This window comes from Hemitrygon akajei, chromosome 5 (assembly GCF_048418815.1).
Source record: "Hemitrygon akajei chromosome 5, sHemAka1.3, whole genome shotgun sequence".
NCBI classification, from domain to species: domain Eukaryota; kingdom Metazoa; phylum Chordata; class Chondrichthyes; order Myliobatiformes; family Dasyatidae; genus Hemitrygon; species Hemitrygon akajei.
Window position 1 is genome coordinate 905,087 of NC_133128.1, and position 19,537 is coordinate 924,623.

General features: G+C 46.1%; 1 protein-coding gene across 5 annotated transcripts in view; it reads right to left on the bottom strand.

Annotated features, from left to right (window-relative positions):
• The window catches only part of cbsa (cystathionine beta-synthase a), a 61,334-nt gene that overhangs the window by 33,075 nt on the left and 8,722 nt on the right, over positions 1 to 19,537 (bottom strand). For all 5 annotated transcript variants that reach the window (XR_012098855.1, XM_073044734.1, XM_073044737.1 and 2 more), the window contains exon 4: positions 7,030 to 7,164. Coding sequence is in view for 4 of the 5 variants with exons in the window: in XM_073044734.1 (XP_072900835.1) it covers positions 7,030 to 7,164 (135 nt within the window). In the remaining variant the exon portion in view is untranslated. The remainder of the gene's footprint in view (positions 1 to 7,029; positions 7,165 to 19,537) is intronic.

Below are 19,537 nucleotides of genomic sequence, written 5' to 3' on the forward strand. Positions count from 1 at the left end.
TCACGGATGGAGTCACATGCTTCATCCAGAAGTGCATTGATGATGATGTCCCCCAGAAGTCGGTCAGGGTCTTCTCGAACCAGAAACCCTGGATCAGTAGTTCCGAGTGAGCAGCATTTACCACGCGACATTCGCTGCCGGCAATCAGCAGGAGCAGAAAAAAAGCAGCTCCGATCTGCACAAAGCTATCAAGGCTGCGAAACAACAATACAGGGACAAGACTGAGTCAAGATTCACATCGAATAGCACACGTGACTTGTGGCGAGGGCTACATACCATCGCAGACTTCAAAGCCAAACGTTGTGGTGCCGCCAACATCCTGGCCTCTCTCCCGGATGAGCTCAATCACTTTTACACCCGGTTTGATGTCGCTAACTCTGAACCTCCAAGGAAAGCCACCGCTACAACCTGCAACCTGGTTATCTGTGAGGCCGAGGTACGCAGATGTTTCCAACGAGTGGACAGTCACAAGGCTGCGGGACCAGACGGCATCCCAGGGCGAGTACTCAGGATGTGCACAGCGTAACTGGTAGGAGTGTTGACTGACATTTTTAATTTCTCCCTCTCCTGCTCCAAAACATCCACCATTGTCCTTGTACCAAAAAAGACCAAGGTAATATGCCTGAACAACTGGCATCCTGTCGCACTCACCTCAATAATAAGCAAATGCTTTAAGAAGTTGCTCAAGGACTACATCTGCAGCTTGCAAACTAGATCCCCTACAATTCACCCACCGGCCCAACCGATCAACAGACGACGCAATAGCCGCTGCTCTACACACCGTCTTTACACATCTGGAGGAAGGATGCTTATGTGAGAAGGCGGTTCTTGGACGACAGTTCAGCATTCAGCACCATAATTCCATCCAGGCTTGACAAGAAGCTCAGAGACCTCGGCCTTGACCCTGCCTTGCGCAGCTGGATCCTGGACTTCCTGTCAAATCAACACAGGTGCCCCTCAGAGCTATGTCCTAAGTCCCCTCCCTGTATACCCATGATGGTGTCGCCGTCCACAGCTCTAATCTGCTAATTAAATCTGCCGACGACAGTACATTGATTGGCCTAATCTCAAACAATAACAAGGTGGCCTACAGGGAAGAAGTCAGCTCTCTGACAAGAAAACAACCTCTCCCTCAATGTCGCAAAAAAAAACAAAGGAGCTGGTTGTGGATTACAGGAGAAATGGAGAAGGGCTAACCCCATTGACATCAATGGATCTGGGGTTGACAGGGTAAACAGCTTTAAGCTCCTCGGCATCCACATCACTGAGGACCTCACGTGGTCTGTACACACCAGCTGTGTGGTGAAAAAAGCACAACAGCACCTTTTTCACCTCAGATAGTTGAGAAAATTTGCTATTGGCCCCCAAATCCTAAGAACTTTCTAAAGTGCACTATTGAGAGCATCCTGACTGGCCGCATCGCTGCCTGGTATGGGAACTGCACCTCCCTTAACTGCAGGACTCTGCAGAGAGTGGTGTGGACAGCCCAACACATCTGGAAACATAGAACATAGAAAACCTACAGCACAATACAGGCCCTTCGGCCCACAACGCTGTGCCGAACATGTACTTACTTTAGAAATTACCTAGGGTTACCCATAGCCCTCTATTTTCCTAAGCTCCATGTACCTATCCAGGAGTCTCTTAAAAAACCCTATCATATCCACCTCCACCACCGCTGCCGGCAGACCATTCCACACACTCACACAAGCGCAGGTGACGTCAGTGGCGAGCGCGGGCTTTAAAAAGCGACCCACTTTCAGGAGCGGGCAGCGGAGTGCGCAGGAGCAGAGTGCTGGGCTTTGGCTCAGCGGGCTTCGGCGCAAGAGGACTTCAGCAAGAAGCCTGCTTTTCATTTATTCTGACTAATCTGGGATCAGGTAATGGGGGAGACGGTTAGACCAGTGGTGTGCTACGTATGCAGTATGTGGGAGGTCAGGCAACACAGTTGTCCCTGATGACTACACCTGCAATAGGTGCATCCAGCTGCAGCTCCTATCAGACCGAGTTAAGGAACTGGAGCAGGAGCTGGATGAACTATGGATCATTCGGGAGACAGAGGCAGAGATAGATAAGAGTTATCGGGAGGCAGTCACACTGAAAAGACAGGAGGTAGGCAAATGGGTGACAGTCAAGAGAGGCAGGGGGAGCAGACAGAGAGAGAAGAGCACCCCTGTGGCCGTTCCCATCAAAAATAAGTATACCGTTTTGGATACTGTTGGTGGGGATGACCTACCAGGAACAAGCTGCAGTGGTCCTGTCTCTGGCATTGAGGTTGGACCCGCGACTAGGAAGGGGGGAGGGAAGAGAAGAGAGCAGTAGTGATAGGGGATTCTATAGTCGGGGGGCAGATAGGAGATTTTGTGGGGAAGATCGGGAGTCTTGGATGGTATGTTGCTTCCCTGGTGCCGGGGTCCGAGACATCTCAGATCGGGTGCAGGTTATTCTCGAGAGGGAGGGCAAGAATCCAGATGTTGTGGTCCATGTAGGGACCAATGACGTGGGTAGGATGAGTGAGGGGGTCCTGCGTAGGGAGTTAGGTGCGAAGCTGAAGAGCAGGACCTCCAGGGTAACAATCTCAGGATTGCTACCTGTGCCACGTGCGAGTGAGGCAAGGAACAGGAGGATTATAAAGATTAATACGTGGCTGAGAGGATGGTGTAGGAGGGAGGGCTTCAGGTTTGTAGATAATTGGGCCTTGTTCCAGGGAAGGTGGGCTCTGTTCCAAAGGGACGGTTTACACCTGAACTGGAGCTGTACTAACATTCTTGCAGGGAAGTTTGCTAGAGCTTCTTGGGGTGGGGGGGGGGGTTTAAACTAAATTTGCAGGGGGCGGGGATCCAGAATGTGAGAGAGGATAGCGAGAGGAAGAATAAAGGACAGGTGGGGACTACACGGTTCCGGAATATTAAGTGTGTAGTAGAGGAAGGTGGGGCGGAACAAGTGATAAGGAGGACTCGTGTACAGAGGGATGGTCTGACGGAACATGGAGTTAAATGTGTTGAAAGAATAAGTAAATGTAGGAAGGACAACAAAATTCTAGGGGCGTATAGCCCGATGGGAGTTCGGAGAGCTGGGTTAAGCACAATAGGCAGCGATTCAAACAGAGAGAGGAGAAATGGGTTAAAAATTCTATATCTGAATGCACGAAGTGTCAGGAATAAGGCGGATGAGCTTGAAGCCCAGGTGCGAATGGGTAACTATGATGTTGTCGGGATAACGGAGACATGGCTGCAGGGAGATCAGACCTGGGAAATGGATGTACAAGGGTATACGTGCTATCGTAGGGACAGAAATGTGGGCAGAGGGGGTGGGGTGGCCCTGTTGGTGAGGAATGAGATTCAGTCCTTTGCAAGGGGGGACATTGGGTCAAGAGAAGTAGAGTCTGTGTGGATAGAACTGAGGAACAGTAAGGGCAAAAGAACCCAAATGGGTGTTATCTACAGGCCACCAAACAGTAGCATGGATATTGGGTGCAAGTTGAATAGGGAGTTAACATTGGCATGTGGCAAAGGTAATGTCGCAGTAGTTATGGGGGATTTCAACATGCAGGTGAACTGGGAGAATCAGGTTGGTGCTGGACCACAGGATAGGGAGTTTGTAGAGTGCCTACGGGATGCATTCTTGGAACAGCTTGTACAAGAGCCGACCAGGGACAAGACTATTCTGGATTTAGTGTTGTGTAATGAACAGGATTTGATAAGCGATCTCGCAGTAAATGAGCCATTAGGAGGTAGTGATCACAATATGATAAGCTTTTATCTGCAATTTGAGAAGGATAAGGGCAGCTCGGAGGTGTCAGTGTTGCAGATGAACAGGGGAAACTATGGAGCCATGAGGGAGGAGCTGGCCAAAGTTGACTGGATGGATAGCCTAGCAGAAAAGACAGTGGAACAGCAATGGCAGGTATTCTTGGGAATAATGCACAAGGTGCAAGATCAGTTCATCCCCCAGAGAAGGAAGGATTCAAAGGGGGGAAAGGGGCCTCAGTGGTTGACAAAGGAAGTCAGATACTGCATAGCATTAAAAAAAAAAGGAAATATGACAGAGCTAAGGTGAGTGGGAGGACAGATGATTAGGAAGTTTTTAAGGAACAACAGAACTTAACTAAAAAGGCAATACAGGGAGAAAAAATGAAGTACGAACGCAAGCTAGCCAGGAATATAAAGGAAGATAGCAAAAGCTTTTTTAGGTATGTGAAGAGAAAGAAGATAGTTAAGAACAATGTTGGGCCCTTGAAGAATGAATTGAGTGAAATTGTTATGGGAAACAGAGAAATGGCAGAAGAATTTAATGAGTACTTTAGATCTGTTTTCACTAAGGAAGACACAAGCAATCTCCCAGATGTATGGATGGGCCAAGGACATAGGGTAACAGAGGAAATGAAACAGATTGACATTAGGAAGGAAACGATGATGAGAAGACTGATGGGACTGAAGGCTGACAAATCCCCAGGTCCAGATGGTCTGCATCCTAGGGTACTAAAGGTGGCCCTGGAAATTGCAGATGCATTGGTAATCATTTTCCAATGTTCCTTAGATTCAGGATCAGTTCCTGAGGATTGGAGAATGGCTAATGTTATCCCACTTTTTAAGAAAGGAGGGAGGGAGAAAACAGAGAACTATCGACCTGTCAGCCTGACATCGGTGGTGGGAAAGATGCTAGAGTCCATTATTAAGGATGAAATAGTGGCATATCTAGATAGCAGTGATAGGATTGGGCCGAGCCAGCATGGATTTACCAAGGGTAAATCATGCTTGACTAATCTGTTGGAGTTTTTCGAGGATGTAACCAGGAAGTTAGACGGTTTAGATCCAGTGGATGTAGTGTACCTCGATTTTCAGAAGGCATTTGACAAGGTCCCACATAGAAGATTGGTGGGTAAAATCAAAGCTCAGGGCATTGGGGGGAAGGCATTGACATGGATAGAAAACTGGTTGGCAGATAGAATGCAAAGGGTAGCGGTGAATGGGTGTTTCTCGGAATGGCAGGTGGTGACTAGTGGGGTGCCACAGGGCTCGGTATTGGGACCACAGCTGTTTACTATTTACATTAACGATTTGGATGACGGCATAGAAAATAACATCAGCAAATTTGCTGATGATACCAAGCTGGGTGGCAGTGTGACATACGATGAGGATGTTAGGAGAATTCAGGGTGACTTGGATAGGCTGGGTGAGTGGGCAGATACTTGGCAGATGACGTTTAATGTGAATAAGTGTGAGGTTATCCACTTTGTCAGTAAGAACAGGAAGGCAGATTATTATCTGAACGGTATAGAGTTGGGTAAGGGAGTAATACAAAGAGATCTAGGAGTCCTTGTTCATCAGTCACTGAAGGTGAATGAGCAAGTGCAGCAGGTAGTGATGAAGGCTAATGGAATGTTGGCCTTTATTACAAAGGGAATTGAGTACAAGAGCAAGGAAATCCTCTTGCATTTGTACAGAGCCCTGGTGAGACCACACCTGGAGTATTGTGTACAGTTTTGGTCTCCAGGGTTAAGAAAGGACATCCTGGCTGTAGAGGAAGTGCAGCGTAGATTCACAAGGTTAATTCCTGGGATGTCTGGACTGTTTTACGCAGAGAGGTTAGAGAGACTGGGCTTGTACACGCTGGAATTGAGGAGATTGAGAGGGGATCTGATTGAAACATATAAGATTATTAAGGGATTGGACAAGATAGAGGCAGGAAATATGTTCCAGATGCTGGGAGAGTCCAGTACCAGAGGGCATGGTTTGAGAATAAGGGGTAGGTCATTCAGGACAGAGTTAAGGAAAAACTTCTTCTCCCAGAGAGTTGTGGGGGTCTGGAAGGCACTGCCTCGGAAGGTAGTGGAGGCCAATTCTCTGGATGCTTTCAAGAAGGAGCTAGATGGGTATCATATGGATAGGGGAATCAAGGGATATGGGGACAAGGCAGGAACCGGGTATTGATAGGAATTGATCAGCCATGATCTCAAAATGGCGGTGCAGGCTCGAAGGGCCGAATGGTCTACTTCTGCGTCTATTGTCACTTTCTGCGTAAAAAACCTACCCGACATCTCCTCTGTACCTACTTCCAAGCACCTTAAAACTGTGCCCTCTCGTGTTAGCCACTTCAGCCCTGGGAAAAAAGCCTCTGACCATCCACATGAATGCCTCGTAGTTCTGAACTTCCCATGATTCAGGACATTTACAAAGACAGGTGTGAGAAAAGGGCCCGAAGGATCATTGGGGACCAAGCCACCCCAACCACAATCTATTCCAGCTGCTATCATCCAGGAAACAGTCCGGCAGCATAAAAGCCAGGACCGACAGGCTCTGGGACAGCTTCTTCCACCAGGCCATCAGACTGATTAACTCACATTGATTTGAATGTATTTCTATGTTACACTAACGGTTCTATTGATTGTAAATTACTATGATTGCACATTTAGATGGAGACGTAACGTAAAGATTTTAACTCATGTATGTGAAGGATGTAAGAAATAAAGTCAATTCAATTCAAAGCCTGACACTTCCTGCTCCCCTCAGACAGCTGATTGTGATCACCACCAGTTACTCTACCTAGGTGACACTACACAGAAAAAAGCCTCTTGGCCCATCCAGCCTATGTTGGGATTTATGCTGTACTCAAACATCATCTGAATTCATCTGTACAGCCCCCGTTCCTCCCCCTCCCATGCTGGTCCATGCTCCTCACCAACTTCCCCATTCTCACCTCCCTTGAGATAATTAACGCTGCTCCAAGCTCCCTTTTGTATTCTGGGTGATGATCTGAAATTGACGGCTTCTGGTTATTCTCGACCGCACATTGGAAACATTCTCTCCACTCCATTAAACCATGGTACCCTCAACAGGTCACTCGTCAGACACCTCAAAAAGCCCAAGACGTGGTCAGTTCTTCCTTTCTCAATGTGTATACAGTTTCATCATGGTAAGTCATTTTCACACCCTCTCCAGTACTCTCTCCCTCTGTAGCATACTTCCAGAACTCAGTCCCATGAAGGTTCAGAGGGTGAGCATACAGACCTACCACATTCCCTTTTACCTGTATTTCCTGAGGTGGGTTCGATGATGGTGTCACCGGGTTTGAGAATCCCCATTCTCTCTGCATCTTCCACCATTCGCATGGCAATTCGGTCCTTCACACTGCCACCCGCATTAAAGAATTCGCACTTGACCACTGACAAAAAAAAAAAGCAAGCAGCCATTCAGGGCAGTGTGGGTCACACAAGTGCAGGGATAGACAGACCTGTAGTCAACCCCACCCCTCCCACTGTCAGCTTGTTTTCTGACGGTCCAGATCACCACAGTGGGGAGTCACCAATCATATGTTGCCAGCTCCCCACTGCCTTGAACTCCGCAGAATCACATATTAACTACAGCCTTCCAGTAAGTTTAACTCACTGTAATTTGCATAAAAGTATATGGCAGATGGCATCCCTCTGACCCTACACTCATCTCAGGAGCATCAGGACAGTAAAGACACCCGGTCATATTATTGTTTATTGACTTCACATTCACCTTCAATACTACAATTCCAAGCAAACTCATCACCAAACACCAGACCCTGGGAATCAATGCCTCCCTCTACAACTGGATCCTTGACTTCCTGACCAGCATACCTCAATCAGTCAGGACAGACAGAAACACCTCCACCAGAATTATTCTAAACAATGGGGCTCGAGAAGGTTACATCCCCAGGCCCCTACCCCACTCCCTGTACATTCATGCCTACACGGCCAGATTCTGCTCTAACTCCATCTACACGTTTGCAGATGACACCACCAAATTGGACTGTATCACATATAATGATGAGTTGGAATATAGGAAGGAGATAGAGCTTAGTGACATGGTGCAATGACAACAGCTTTTCCCTCAATGTCAGCAAAACAAAAGAGCTGGCCATTGAATTAGAAAGGCAGACAGTACAGTCTACATCAGTGGTATTGAGATTGAGAGTTTCAGGTTATGAAGACTCAACATCACCAATAAACTATCCTGGACCAAACCCATTGACGCCACGTTCAAGAGCTCACAAATGCCTCGACTTCCCCAGGAGGTAAAAGAAATTTAGCATGACCCTGTGGACCAAAACCATAGAAATCATCCTATTGGGATGCATAACAGCTTGGTATGGTAACTACAAGAAACTGCAGAGGCTTGGAGACACAGCTCAGCACATCATGGAATCCAGCCTGGATTCTGTCTCACTTCTCACTGCCTCAGGAAGGCAGCCAGCCAATTCAAAGACCCCACCCACCCCAGACACATACTCTTCCATTGGCAGAAAATACAAAAGCTTGAAAACACTACTAACAGGCTGAAGAATAGCTTCTAACCTGCTTCTATGAAAGTCATAGAACTTCAGTCAGCCCTTCAGCCCATGCTAAACTATTACTCTGCTGCGTCCCATTGACCTACACCTGGATCATAGTGCCTCCCATCCATGTACCTATCCAGATTTCTCCTAAATGTTGAAACCGAACCTGCATTCATTACTTTACTGACAACTCATTCCACAATCTCACCACCCTCTGAGTGAAGCTCCCTCTCATGTTTCCCTTAAACATTTCACCTTTTACCCTTAACAGAAAGCACTACTGTGCAGGTCCAGCAAAGAACTTTAAAAAGCAGGAAGCTTTTGGACTTTTTTTGGTGATTGGAGTACTACGCAGACACAACAGAGGTGGTCCTCCACAGGTCTGGTGAAGAGCATTAAAAAAAAGTCTTCATTAAAGAGAAATACTGCCTAGCGGAGCGGTCGTATTTGGAGTAGTCTGAGGCAGAATTGTAAGGCTTTGTCTCAACAAGGCTTCAGCGAGTTCAGACAGAAGCAAGGTAAGTTTATTTCTTATTTCTTACATGAATCTTGAGAGAATAGGGGACATATCTACAGAGCCAGTGTTCTGTTCTGGGTGCAGGATGTGGGATTTCCAGGAGACTTCCAGCCTACCCAATGGCCACATCTGCACCAGGTGTATCGAGATGCAGCTTCTCAGAGACCGGGTTAGGGAACTGGAGCTGCAGCTCAATGACCTTCAGATTGTTAGAGAAAGTGAAGCTGTGATAGACAGGAGCTACAGGGAGGTAGTCACCCCAAGGCTACAGGAGACTGATAAAAGGGTGACTGAGGAGAGGGAAGGGGATATGTCAGATAGTGGAGAGCTACTCCTGTGACCGCCCACCTCGACAATAAGTACTTCATTTTGAAAACTGTTGGGGGAGGGGGAAGCAACATCGTCCGGGCCTCTGGCACTGAGTCTGGCCTATAGCTCAGAAGGGTGGGGAAATGAAAAATAAGGCAGCAGTAATACAGGACTCTATCGTCAGGGGGACAGACAAGCAATTCTGTGGATGTGAAAAGAAAACATGGATGGTAGTTTGGCTCCCAGGTGGCAGGGTCCACGATGTTTCTGAATGTGTCCACAGTATCCTGAAGAGGGAGGGTGAGCAGCCAGAGATTGTAGTACACATTGATACCAATGACATACATAGAAAAAGGAAGGAGGTCCTGAAAAAAGGGAGTTCGGAAGGAAGCTGAGAAGGAGGACTTCGAGGGTAGTAATCTCAGGATTACTGCCTGAACCACAGAAAAGTGAGGATAGGAATAGAATGAGGTGGCAGATAAATGTGTGGCTGAAGGATTAGAGCAGGGGGCAGGGATTCAGATTTAGAAACATAGAAACAATCTACAATGTATTACAGATCGTTTGGCCCACAATGTTGTACCGATCATGTACCTTACTGTAGAAACTGCCTACAATTTCCCTAGCGCATAGTCCTCTATTTTTCTAAGCTCCCAGTATCTATCTAAGATTCTCTTAAAAGACCCTATTGTATCCGCCTCTACAACCTTTATTGGCAGTGCATTCCACGCACTCACCACTCTCTATGTGAAAAACTTATCCCTGACATCCCCTCGGTACCTATTCTCAAGCACCTGAAAACTATGCCCCCTCGTGTTAGCCATTTCAGCCCTGGGATAAAGCCTCCAGCTATCCACACAATCAATGCCTCTCATCATCTTATACACCTCCAACAAGTCACCTTTCATCCCCCATCGCTCCAAGGAGAAAAGGCCAAGTTCACTCAACCTATTCTCATAAGGCATGCTCTCTAATCCAGGCAACATCCTTGTAAACCTCCTCTGCACCCTTTCTATGGTTTCCACATCCTTCCTGTAGTGAGGTGACCAGAACTGAACTCAGTACTCCAAGTGGGGTCTGACTAAGTTCCTATATAGTTGTAACATTACCTCACAGCTCTTGAACTCAACCTACTGGAGTATAAAGTTGCATTGTTTGCTGTGTAACCAAAACTATGTAGTCAGCTTTGTATTTGCTATTTGCTATGTATGTATCCAATTTAGTAGGAGAATGAAATCTCTGTATTGTCTCTGTACTATTGAACACATCAGTGACTTAAAAATGTAGCCAAATAAGATAATGGTGTGTTAATGAGAGGTGTAACCAAAACTATGTAGTCAGCTTTGTATTTGCTATTTGCTATGTATGTATCCAATTTAGTAGGAGAATGAAATCTCTGTATTGTCTCTGTACTATTGAACACATCAGTGACTTAAAAATGTAGCCAAATAAGAAGATAATGGTGTGTTAATGAGAGGTGTAACCAAAACTATGTAGTCAGCTTTGTATTTGCTATGTATGTATCCAAATTAGTAGGAGAATGAAATCTCAGTATTGTCTCTGTTCTACTGAACACATCAGTAACTTAAGAATGTAGCCAAATAAGAAGATAATGGTGTGTTAATGAGAGGCTAGCTAAGAGATAACTGTGGCCAGGGATGAGGTAACACGTGGCCCAAAAAGTGGATTAGAACATGATTAAGTTAATGGGTAGAAACAATAGTGGGAAGCCGGGAGCTGATGTACTGGTGACACGCAACTGTAGACCGATTGGATGTGCTAATGCAACTAAACCAGGAGATTGCTATAAAAAATGCTATGCACAAGGATCAGTGGACAATCAGCGACTAGCTCACTGTCTCAGCTTTGATTTGCAAATTAAAGTTTAACAGTTCTTGAAGAATCTTCTGCGTCTCCTGGTCATTTGTGGGGCACAAGAAACCACGACAAAAGTTGGCGTAATCGGCAGGATTGGAAAGAGACCCGTGGAAAGGAAACAGCAGATTGGGGACACTTCCCAGTCCTCTAGGGACACCCATAAGGCTAACAGAATTAAGGGTGCACCCAAACAAAAGGTAAGCACTTTTTGCGACAATTTGGACTAAGAATTTTGTTGGTTTTGGGGAGGTCTTGGAGTCTCAGAAGTGTGGAACCACTGCCGAAGGGTCTCTCCGGTCCAAAGAATCCGGCAGAATTGGGGGTTAACAGGAGGCTCAGAGGATTGATCGAGAACACTGCAGTGAGGGTAAGTACAAATAAGCTAATAAGAAGTTAAGTGAAGAAAAATTCCACATAGTGTTGGTAAGTCCCCGTGGATACCGCTTCGTATGAAACGAAGGTCTGAACGGGCAGGGAAAGGAAAAATAGAGAAAATCCTTGTGGATACCACCTTAAGAGATAAGGGTCTGAATAGACGAGGTGCAAAGAGAAAGTTCTGTGGATACCACTCTAAGTAGAGGTCTGTACAGGCAGAACAGAATAGGAAACAAGGACAGTCCAATATATAGTTTAAAGCGCTGTTAGATAGACGATAGACTAGGCATAGAATTAGAGTAAATAATGTTATCCAGTAAACGAACTGTGAATCTCTGAAATACCTTAAAAAGAGAGAACAACATTTCAGGTAAAGGAATGGCAGTAGAGATACTGAGCAAAAAAATCCCAGTAAATAAATATGAGATCACAAAAACTTCAGAAAAATGGGAAAAAAGAACCAAAAACCTGGTCACAAAAAGGCCAAGAGAAGGAACATTTGATGTAAGCTTGTGCGAAGAAAAGGAGGCACTAATTAAAAATTACAAACCAAAAGAAAAATCTAAGAGGGCAAAAAAAAGAACGAGAAATGGAAGTGCTAAAACTCTTCAGAACGGAGGGAGAAAGGCTGAGGAGGACAGGTAGAAAATTGATTACAAGCGAGGAAGACACTAAGGTGCTGGAGAAACAGCCTGTTAAAGGGAGGTACAGTGAGAAGCTGCCTTCAGCTCCGTACCTGGACGTGAAAGAAACAGAAAGGCCCCTTCCCTATAATGAGGAAGGAACCCCTAAGCAGTGCCCCCTGCTGACGGGTACAGTAAACATGCAGGGAGAAGTACAAGTTTGGGATAATGAGGAGGAAAAAAGACAATACCAGAAGGAAAAAGCGGCAATATGGAAGGAGATACAGGCAGAAAGGATAAAGGTGGAACAGGCAAAGAGAGAAATGAAAGAAGAGATTGAATGGATGAAATACTTGAGAGAGGAAAAGGAGTATGAGGAGTATCGGTTATACCATAGAAATCAACAGACTAGGAAAGAAAATGGCTCATCAGGGCAGGAAGAGCTGAGGCATTCAAGAGGAAGTGGAAAAAAGATAGGAGATGAGAGTCTTGGAGAAACACAAGAGAGAAGGGAATCAAGCACGAGTAAGGATCATGAGGAGTCCCTGCCACAGGTGTACAGACACGGACAGGAAAAAAGAGAAGGTGACTCATTGGAGGAGCAAGAGTTAAGTGGAGAGAGAGAGGATGCGAGAAGTTGTGGTGAAGAGGTAGGAGGCAGAAGCCTAGAAGAGCAGAAGGAGGTGGTAGGGAAGCAACTTGCGGAAGTAGAGAGAGAGCTAGATAAGTTACTGAGAGGGGATTGCCAGAGGAGATGCGAAAAATACTCCAGGGGCCAACCAAGTATTGAATCAGGACAGAAAGGAAGGACTCCACAGGGAGACCGAGGGAAGAAGAGGACCAGGGAGAAATTTGTGTGGGAGGCAGTAAAGACATACCCTGAGACAGATGGGGAGTCAGGCAAGGAGGAGAGCCAGGGCAGGTGGGAAGGAGGAGGAAGAATGATGCCGTTGTTAGTTAAAGGATCAGGACAAGTGCAGTATATCCCTTGGGGATCCCAGGACCTAGAAGGGCTGAAAAACACTCTGCCCAATCTACATGAAGGAGCAGGGAAATGGATTAGAGCCTTTGAAGAAGAAATGGCGGGACGATTATTGGCTATGGGAGATTTGAAGGCACTATTGATAAGGTTGATGGGAACCTCCAAATTTAACGAACTAATGGAAATGGCTGGCATAGTAAACTCAAACGACCCGAGAACTGATGGAGATGGGTTTGACAGAGTGAGGCAGAGGGTATGGCAGGCCCTCAGGAAGCTTTATCCACCCAAAGTGGACCCCAAAGCCTTAAAGGGGGATCCACTGGGAGACACTGAAAACCCAGCAGCCTACGTAGAAAACCAGTTGAAAAGGTGGAGACTGGAGACTGAGCAAGAGGTGGAAAATAGCTTATTTATCACCACACTGTTCCAACATAGCATTTTGGATGCAATGCCTCCGCAAGTAAAATCCAAACTGGAGTAAGTGGTTGGGCTGACGTCAATGCCCCACAAGAATTTAGAGACCACGTAGTCCATGCGGTTGAGAAATACCGGAAAGACAAACGAAGGTTGGCTGAGCAGCAGGAAGAGGTGCAAAGAAAGTTAATACAAATGCAGCTCGAAGAACTCAAAAAGAAGGAAAAAGAGAAAAGCAAAAAGATGCTGCCAGCAACCACCAGTCCGAGTACAGCCATCGAACTGGACAAAGCACCACTATATGGAGGAACCAATCATACTGTAAGACAAGGGCCGGAAAACCTCATGCCAATAATCAACGTCTTTGGAGGAGCATTCCCACAAATGCCCTATCAGGAACAGACTAAATTCAAACAGCCCAGACAGGGCTGGAAGTCCCAAGGAGGGGGACAGAGGAGCTATATGGGCAGAGGGGACCAGTGAGGAAACAGGGGAAAAGAGAGGTAGAGAGATTGTGCTAGGGATGTAATCAGCCAGGTCACATGAAAAGAGATTGTCCGTTTATACTATGGCCTGTCACACACCAGCAGGAACCGATAAGAAGGGAACTAAAGTTTAGCCAAGGACCAGCCCCAACAGGCTCAAGTGGACCTGTGAACCCCTATGCGAGGTATTAGGGGTGCCCCGAGAACTCGAGTGGGAAGGGACATTACCCAATGATAACAAGGGAGGCAGACGAGGAACCCATTGTTCAGGTTATGTTAGAAGGGCAACTGACACCAGTGATGATAGATACTGGAGCCACATACACTTGTGTACAGCCATAGTATGCCCTTCACCTTCCCATGTCAGGAAAGTTTATTAAGACGGTAGGGTTCTCGGGGAAAACACAGTTGACACAGTGCATGGCTCCAGTGCAGTTGAGAATGGGAAATAAAGGAATTGTTTTGCCGGTGCTAGTATCTAAAGGAACTCCGATTAATTTGTTAGGCAGAGATGCCTTATTGAAACTGTAATTAAAATTAGAATGCACCAGAAATGGGCTGAGTGTGGAAAGAGCAGGGGCTCAATTGATAGTGCGAGAAGACAAGAAGGCTAATGTCTTTTGGATAGGAGACATAGCAGATCAGATTCAGGAAACCTGGGAAAAATGGAAAAAGGGCGTGCAGGCTATATTACCCAGGGCTGTAATGCCCAAATCTGAGCTACATTGTACAGTGATTTTTGACGAGACTCAGAATAGGGAGTTAGAGGAGAGATGGCACATGGAGGCATGTACCCAACAGCACCTGGAAGGGGAGGCTGTGATAATTGGAAAGCAAGGGGCAGCTTTACAAGTTAAGTGGAACACCTTTTTAGAAAAATGGTACAGGATACCGGAGGCTGCGCCCCATGTAACGTTGTTGGTAAACAAGGGATATCAGTCTAAAGACTTAGGACCCTTAGTTAAGAGTGCTGAAACCGTAACAGTGTGGAGGAAAATCACGCCAGAGGTGTGGATATCAGAAGACAACAACTGCATTAAAATAATGGTAAGTGTAGATATGGTAGGGACAGTGAAAGAGGTCGAAATAACTCCCCAACCACACATGCCATTGCTGGGAAAGGAAAGAGGCCAGAAGATAGAAGGTTAGATGAGTTGCCATCTATTCTGTGGTCGCAGCATGACACGGACGTAGGGAAAATAAAAACAGCTAGTCCGGTGGAAATAAGGCTAAAAAGGGGAGCAATTCCACCCAGGAGACCACAATACCCTCTAAGACCAGAAGCAGAAGAGGGAATAGCGTCGACAGTGCAGGGGTTGCTTGAAGGAGGAGTACTTAAAAGAACAAACAGTCCATGCAATACCCCATTGCTGCCGGTCTTAAAAGCAGATAAATCTAAGTGGAGATTGGTGCATGATTTGCAAGCGGTAAATGAAATGGTAGAGGACTGGCCAGCGGTAGTCCCCAACCCACACATGCTTTTGACTAATGTTCCACCAGAAGCAAGTTACTTTTCAGTGATTGATTTGTGTTTGGCTTTCTTCAGCATTCCTCTGGCCGACCAGTGTCAGTATCTGTTTGCATTTACTTACAGAGGTGCTCAGTATACCTATACCAGAATGCCGCAAGGGTTTAAACATTCACCACATGTTTTTAATCAGGTGTTGAAGGCAGACCTAGTGGGCATACCATTGGAAAGTACATTGTTACAGTATGTGGATGACCTGTTGATTTGCTCCCACAGCAAGGAACAGTGTGAGCAGGACACTATAACTCTGTTAGAGAAGCTGGCGCACGGAGGACAAAGCATCAAAAAAGAAACTGCAATTTTGCACGCAGCAAGTGGAATACTTAGGCAGGGTAATATCCAAGGGAGTGAAGGCGATAGCACCAGATCAGATTGAGGCAATAACTAAGGCCCCAAAACCCCAGACAGTAGGGCAGATGATGACGTTTTTGGGAATGGCAGGGTACAGCTCAGATTGGATTGGAGAATATGCTGAGATTGTGACACCTTTGAGAAAGATAATGAAAGAAGCAGGACATACAAATTTGAAGAACGGCTTACAGTGGAATGAAGAGGCGGAGATAGCTTTCAATACTATTAAGCAGGAATTGCAGTCAGCACCAGCATTAGCTTTGCCTGACTACGAGAAGGTTTTTCATTTGTATGTATCCAACCGACAGGAGGGTTATGTCACAGCGGTTCTAACACAAGAGACAGGCACAGGAAAAGCAAAGCAGCCGATAGCATACTACAGTACGAGACTAGATGAGGTGGCTCAGGGGTATCCACCCTGTTATCAGGGATTGGCGGCGCTGTACTATGCATATGAAAAGGCATCATTTGTAACCCTGGGCTATCCTGTGACACTGTACACACATCACGAAGTAGCAGAATTGCTGGAAAGAGGGAAATTTGTGCTGACGCCAGCCAGGATAGCAGCGTATCAGATGCTATTGACATTTCCAGACATAACTATACAGAGATGCACTACCAGTAATATAGCCGATTTTGTCCCTTTGGGCTATGAAGGAGAACCCCATGATTGTGTAGGGAAGACGATGGCATTTGCCAAATTGAGAGCAGATTTACGGTCAGAACCACTAGAGGATGCAGATAAAAAGGTTCTATTTGTAGATGGCTCTTGTTATAGGGATTATGATGGAAATCATGCAGGGTTCTCAGTAGTGCAGCAGGATCAGTCGAGCTATAAGATTATTAGGATGGAGTCCTGTCCCCAACCGTGTTCCGCCCAACTAGCGGAAATCAAAGCCCTGACAGCTGCATGTGAAATGATGGAAGGTGAGAAAGTAGACATCTATACTGATTCGGCATATGCTCATGGAGTATGCCATTTGTTCGGGGCAGTGTGGAAACAGAGAGGTTTTAAAAAAGCAGTGGAGATCCCATACAACATTGTCAGCAAATTCTCGACTTAATAAAAGCCATAATGAAACCTAAAGCATTGGCTATAGTAAAATGCCAGGCACATAAAAAGGGAAATGATGTAATAACAAAGGGAAATCAAGCTGTGGACGAGGCAGCCAGAAAAGCATCTGGATGTACATCAGCTGTCATTGCCCCCCAGGTAAGCCTAGCTCCAGAACCTGTGGTAGAGGACCTAATTGAAATACAAGGTAAGGCAACTTTGGGAGAACAATGTGGAGACGAAGGGGGGCCAAGCAGAACCCGGAAGGCTTGTGGAGTATGGAAGACGGTTTGTTGGTAGCGCCCACCCCTCTACTGACGATTCTGATTTCAGAAGCACATGGGATTGACCACTGTGCAAGGGGGGAAGTGTTAAAGAAAATAAAGGATGGTTTTTGGTCACCTTATTTACAGGCTTCAGTGGACTTTGTCTTGTCACAGTGCGAGGTATGCGCACAGAATAATGTTCGGAAGGGAGTTACAACCCCAATAGGTCACATTCCTGTTCCTGAAGGACCATTTAAACATCTAGTGATCGATTACGTAGACATGATAAAGACAGTGAGAGGGAAAAGATACATGCTGGTAGTAATTGATCGACTTAGCAGATGGGTGGAGGCGGTACCTACAAGAGATCAAGGGGCAAAGACAGTGATAAAATTTCTGACAAATGAAGTGATCCCAAGGTTTGGAATACCTACAGAAGTTAGCTCAGACAATGGTTCAGCTTTTATCCAGAAAGTGGTCAAATTGGTACTACAAGCGCTGAGGATAAAGCAAAGATTTGGGTGTGTATACCACCCTCAGTCGCAGGGCATGGTAGAGAGAATTAATGGAACCCTGAAAGCCAAACTGAACAAAATCTGTGCAGACACCAAACTTAATTGGGTCGATGCTTTACCATTAGCATTGATGAGTTACCGCATGCAAACTAATCGAATGACATGCCTGACACCGCATGAGATGCTCACTGGGAGGCCCATGCCAGTGCCCCAGTGGAGAGGGCCGTATAAGGGACCTAGTTTGGAACAATTGGAAATAGAATTGAAACAATACATGCAGCAGCTAACTATGATACATAGGTCTATTTATGCACAGGAAAAACAGAAAGAGCCGGAGACCGTACAAGGGGAAGGACCGATCAAACCAGGAGACCAGGTTTACGTGCGAATTTTTCGGAGAAAGTGGAACGAGCCAAGAAGGGAAGGACCCTTTATGGTGATCAAAGAATCACCCACCGCAGTTCAGGTAGAAGGACGCTCCACCTGAACCACTGCACGAGGGCAGTCCCGCAAGGGCAATCAGGTGAGGTGTCCGAGGTAAGTGATGCGGAAGAGCAGTTAGCAGGAGACAGACGGGGAACAAGAAGCTGACACTGCACCGCAGGAGTTTGATCAATTAGTAAGGGAAATTTTTGATTCTGAGGACGGGCCTGAAGACCCTCAGGATGTGGTGGTGGATAGTAGTGCTTCTTCAGATAATGGGGATGACCTGGGAACGACCAGTCGTGCCCCTGGGGACAAAGCACCCACATACTCCAGTGCAGACTTGGAAACCATTAGTGTGGCAGATATGGAATGGGACTGTTAAGTCCCCACAGAACCTACAGAAAAGAAGTAAGAGGAGCACAACACTTACGTCCTCGCCATGGTTACAGACATGTACTATTCAGTGGTATCAATGGGCAACTTACACGACAGGAATGATGAAGAGACAGAATTGTTACCTGTGCTCAAGGGAAAGCCCCACTCAGCATGTCGTTCCTATGCCTTATAACTCCTCCACTTGCATGCGGTGGCGAAGAGAGTATAGGGAGCAATGTGAACGACAGTGTCCAGGTTCGATTAAGGCTTGCTTCCTGAAGCTTTGTGTTATAACAGATCCCTGCTATCAAAGCTGTATGAGAAACGCACCAATGTGCCCATATTGGTGTATGTTATATCAGGCTTCCTCGCAGTTTGATCAACGCAAGCTTGCCTCTGACTGCAACTACAGCAGACCATGGGCTGTAAACAAAAGGAGCAAGACACCTACACTGGAACAGCTTATAATGCAGTGTAAGTTGAGCTATGAATGATTTACGAGGAAAGGTGCTCGTCCAGTGGGTCATTTCAGAGGTAGCTGCACTCAGATGTGGTATGTAACCCCAGGCAAAAGACACATAGTAGGTTCCCCTCCACCCGAAGGTGCATTGGACGCACAGACCATCCCCTTAGCGGACACCTGGTGGCTGTGTGGTAAGGAAGGAGGTCTAAGATCCACGCTTCCCATCAATTGGGCAGGTACGTGTACACGTGTTATGCTGCTTCAAGAAGTTATAGTATCCCCTGAAGTACACTTCAACACTGATATCTCTGAACAGCAGACACTATTGCGGAAAAGGAGAAAATATGAACCCGACTCGACGATCTGGATAGATAGTATAGGACAGCCGAGAGGTATACCTAACGAATTTAAGGCCAGAAATGAGATTGCTGCAGGCTTCGAAACATTTCTACCCTTGATAGGAACTATTAAGAATGTTGAATGGATAAATTATATATATTACAATCAGCAAAGATTTATCAACTACACCGATGATGCACTGGAGGCCTTGGGAGAACAGTTAGATGCAACTAGCAAAATGGCGTGGCAGAATAGACAAGCATTGGACTGGCTGTTGGCAGAAAAAGGAGTTTATGTGATGTTTGGAGAGAAGTGCTGTACTTTTATACCAAA